The sequence below is a fragment of the Nansenia antarctica genome (genome assembly GCF_963989245.1).
Source record: "Nansenia antarctica genome assembly, chromosome: 6".
Classification (NCBI taxonomy): domain Eukaryota; kingdom Metazoa; phylum Chordata; class Actinopteri; order Argentiniformes; family Microstomatidae; genus Nansenia; species Nansenia antarctica.
Genome location: NC_137676.1, coordinates 66806390 through 66810949, shown reverse-complemented (window position 1 = coordinate 66810949; position 4560 = coordinate 66806390). Strand labels below are relative to the sequence as shown.

Genomic DNA, 4560 nt, shown 5'->3' with positions numbered 1-4560 from the left:
CAGTAGTGTGTAGTCTAGCTGCGTCAGTAGTGTGTAGTCTAGCTGCGTCAGTAGTGTGTAGTCTAGCTGCGTCAGTAGTGTGTAGTCTAGCTGAGTCAGTAGTGTGTAGTCTAGCTGAGTCAGTAGTGTGTAGTCTAGCTGTCTCAGTAGTGTGTAGTCTAGCTGTCTCAGTAGTGTGTAGTCTAGCTGAGTCAGTAGTGTGTAGTCTAGCTGAGTCAGTAGTGTGTAGTCTAGCTGAGTCAGTAGTGTGTAGTCTAGTGTGTAGTCAGTAGTGTGTAGTCTAGCTGTCTCAGTAGTGTGTAGTCTAGCTGAGTCAGTAGTGTGTAGTCTAGCTGAGTCAGTAGTGTGTAGTCTAGCTGAGTCAGTAGTGTGTAGTCTAGTGTCTCAGTAGTGTGTAGTCTAGCTGAGTCAGTAGTGTGTAGTCTAGCTGTCTCAGTAGTGTGTAGTCTAGCTGTCTCAGTAGTGTGTAGTCTAGCTGAGTCCGTAGTGTGTAGTCTAGCTGAGTCAGTAGTGTGTAGTCTAGCTGAGTCAGTAGTGTGTAGTCTAGCTGAGTCAGTAGTGTGTAGTCTAGCTGAGTCAGTAGTGTGTAGTCTAGCTGTCTCAGTAGTGTGTAGTCTAGCTGAGTCAGTAGTGTGTAGTCTAGCTGAGTCAGTAGTGTGTAGTCTAGCTGTGTCGGTAGCGTGTAGTCTAGCTGAGTCAGTAGTGTGTAGTCTAGCTGCGTCAGTAGCGTGACAGCAGACAGCCACTGGGACTCACAGCCAGCTGGATCAGCTGGTCTCCTGGGGTGCCGGGGTCCCTCCACACCAGGTGGAGGCCCAGGTCGCTGGAGATCCGGTACCCGGTGCTGCCGCCCGCCGACCCGGCCGCCCGGTCCATCAGCACCTCCGTCACATAGCGGTACTGGTACAGCTTGTCGTTGTCCAGACGGGGCCCGCCTCCAGCACCTGGAACAACACGCAGACACAGAGGGAGGTGGTCAGAGAGAGGGAGGGTGGGTGTGTGTGTGCGTGGGGGGGGGGGGGGGGTGAAGACTGAGAGAAGAGACCGTAGTTTTCAGAGCAGCCACGAAGTCTGCAGGGCGAGGAACCCTCTCCAAGGGCGCTGGTGTGATGCTCTTTACGGCAAACACACCACTACCCCTTCCTTGTTTGATTGAATTGCAAATGAAATTCCCAGTGTTTTCTGTGTTCTTCTAAGACTTCTAAGACTAAGATGAATTGAAAATCAAGGACCCCAATTGAAATAAGCCAGTGGCTTTCTTGGGTTTTTATCCTCTTAGTTTGACCTTGCATGTAATATGTACTTTCATGTACCTACTTCTGCAAACATTCTAATAAAGTTTTCAATCAATCAATCAATCACTTAATGGCTTGTCGACCTATCCGCTTGTTAAGTCTGACGTCAAAAGTGACGTTTAGCCATTTCCGGGGTCAAACCAGAAATTCCCCGCACCAGAGTACCTGTTAACTACAGCGGTAGAATTACAGTTTAATCCTTTTTTAGACTCGGATCTATTCATTCAACAAGGGACACGGCACTTTCCCGTTTTCTCCATATTGTCAGGGTATTTGAGCCTCGGAAAAGCGCTATATAAATATAATTTATTATTATTATTATTTCTCCATTTCGAAGACATCGCCTCAGCCAACGTTGGCCCCGGAAATACGTCACGACTTAACAAGCGGATAGGGCAGGAGGGTAGCCGATGTCTGCGGTAGGAGACGCCACAGTGCTGCATCCCATTTCACTGAATTAATTGAATCACCTGGCATTGATCAGCAACAGTTGCATGTCTGCAGCTCACACGCACACACACACACACACGCACACACACACACACACACACACACACACACACACACACACACACACACACACACTCACACACAGACACACACAGACACACACACACACACACACACAGAGACACAGACACACACAGACACACACACAGACACACACACACACAGACACACACAGAGAGACACAGACACACACAGACACACACACACACACACACACACACACACTCACACACAGAGAGACACAGACACACACAGACACACACACACACACACAGAGACACAGACACACACACACACACACACACAGAGAGACACAGACACACACAGACACACACACACACACACACACAGACACACACACACACACACACACACACACACACACACACACACACACACACACACACAGGAAGCAGCAGGAGCTCTTATCAGACAGTACAGAGGCCTCTCTGAGTTCTGGCTGGATCAGCTGATAACCTGGTCAGTTTTGAAACGGCTTGGCAATCAATACATCGCCCCACTGCCTGTGTTAAAGGTGTGTGTAGCAGTGGAGATGATTACCAAACACGTCCTTCAAACGGTCCCTCAAAACCCATCTTTTTATCTTTTATGCTTTTAATCTTTAACAATTTGTATTGTTGTTTTTACTGATTGTGCTTTTGTTTTACTTTTTTATGTCTATCTATTCTTGTTCTCTCCATGGAATGTAGTGTCTGAGTACTGAGAAAAGCGCTATACAAAATAAAGGCATTATTATTATTATTACTATTATTGTTCTCTATTGTTCATTGTTCTCTAACAGAAGGTGTAGAACCTAGCTAACATTCCTTTCCGGGCATCTTGGATCAGCGAGGGCAACCGTCACCAAGGCGATAGAGGGCATTGCAGCATGTGATGTCACACCATGTCACACCCTGTAACTATTACCTGTGCCCTCGTAACACACACACACACACACACACACACACACACACACACACACACACACACACACACACGCTGCCTACTATGGCCCTGTCCACAATCCTCTCAACCAGAGGTTGGGCTCCCTTCCATTCAAATTCAGTCAATTCAGGAAATAAGTAACTGTAATTACAAATTACAAATCTCCTCAAATTGCTTTCCAATTAGGAACATTTAGAATTTGGAATTTGGAATGTCAGTTAGCTTTCTAAATTGACTGACTTGAAATCGAAACCTTGATATCAGGACACACTGACTGAACACCTGGGAAGTTCTTATTGGTCCAGATTGTGTGCGTCTGTCTGTGAAGTGTGTGTGTGTGGGTGGGTCAGTGGGTGTAAGTGTGTGTGTGTGTGGGTGTAAGTGTGTGTGAGGGTGGGTGGGTGGGTGTGTGCGTGCGGGCGTCAAGTGTCGTGCCTGTGTGTTGCCACGCGGCAGCACTGACGTGTCACTCTTTCATTGCATCATCACCCGTCATTTTGGCTTGCTGCCCTCCTTGGATCTCCCAGAAACACACCCTGTCACAGACCCCTCAAAGTAGGGCTTCAACCCCTGTCACATACCCCTAGAAGTAGGATTCAACACCCGTCCCTGACCCCTAGAAGCACTTCAACTGTTGACCAGTGACCACCTATTCAGTCACCTTGGCTGGGTTTATATTCCAGCAGCATACAGTATGATATTCTAATCTGCCTGTGACCAATAAGTTAGTGACAGCGGAGGGTCACTATTACTGTGATGGCCGTCGACTTAAACACAGTGCTCTTCGGTGATCCATATCTACAGCATCCCAGAGACTGGGCCTCAAAATAAGACAGTTTTAGTAGCAGGCAGAAGTGTCACAACTGACTGAGACTATGAGCCTGTTATGATGACACAGCCTAGCTGTCACTAGGAATGTTGACTTTGGCCCGGGAGTAGGCTGAACCATGAGGCAATGAATGAATATAGGCTACTATCTGAATTTAAAGACATCCTCTAGAGCAGTGGTTCTCAACCCTCTCCTCTGGGACCCCCAGCCGCTCCACATGTTTGATCTGTTCCACCACCAGCACACCTGATTCAACTGATCAAGTGTAAAGCAATTATGGTTTGTACTTGATTAGTTGAATCAGGTGAGCTGGTGGTGGAACAGATCAAATATGTGGAGCGGCTGGGTGTCCCAGAGGAGAGGGTTGAGAACCTCTGCTCTAGAGTCTAAACAACACCAGCACAACCACAACCACAACTTCGACAGAGACATTGAACATGTAAACCCCCCAGTCACTCACCTTTAGTGGAGGCCGACAGGGAAGGCGCTGCTATGCACAGCCACAACAGCACAAGCACGGGGAACATGTTGCGCTCTTTTGTTTTGTAAGCGGAGGTTCTCTATTTGTAAACAGGGAGATTCTCTTTTGTAAACAGGGAGATTCTCGCTCGTAAGAGGGTTCCTATGGGAGAGAAATATCTGTCCGTACTGTCTCTCTCTCCGCTCCCGGGCCAAAGGGAAAGGCTCGGCTCCCCGCAGCAGCTCCTCCAATTACAGGTTATCACACGGCCGAGGGCAGAATCCAAACTCCACGTTCCCAGTACTAAGTACGAGGATAACGGTCTAATCATTAACTTTAGTAACGCTGAGATTTGACAACACCCTCCCGGTATGAATGAGCTCAGCGCTACTGATCACTATCGCCGGGGGATGCGACTATATTGCACAAATTTGACGGCGCGCTTGGCCGGTATGATGATCAATCGAGATGAGGTGGCGATCGATTGATCTATCGGGGGGCATTCATTCATTCATCGAGAC

The 4560-nt window shown here is 48.0% G+C and overlaps 1 protein-coding gene across 1 annotated transcript in view; it reads right to left on the bottom strand.

Annotated features, from left to right (window-relative positions):
- Positions 1-4286, bottom strand: part of mttp (microsomal triglyceride transfer protein) — a 19320-nt gene extending 15034 nt beyond the window's left edge. Inside the window, exons 1-2 of the mRNA XM_080533768.1 lie at positions 4040-4286; positions 757-944 (exon numbers count right to left, since the gene is read on the bottom strand). Of these exons, the coding sequence (XP_080389894.1) occupies positions 757-944; positions 4040-4106 (255 nt within the window). The 5' untranslated portion in view covers positions 4107-4286. The remainder of the gene's footprint in view (positions 1-756; positions 945-4039) is intronic.
- Between the last annotated feature and the right edge of the window lie 274 nt (positions 4287-4560).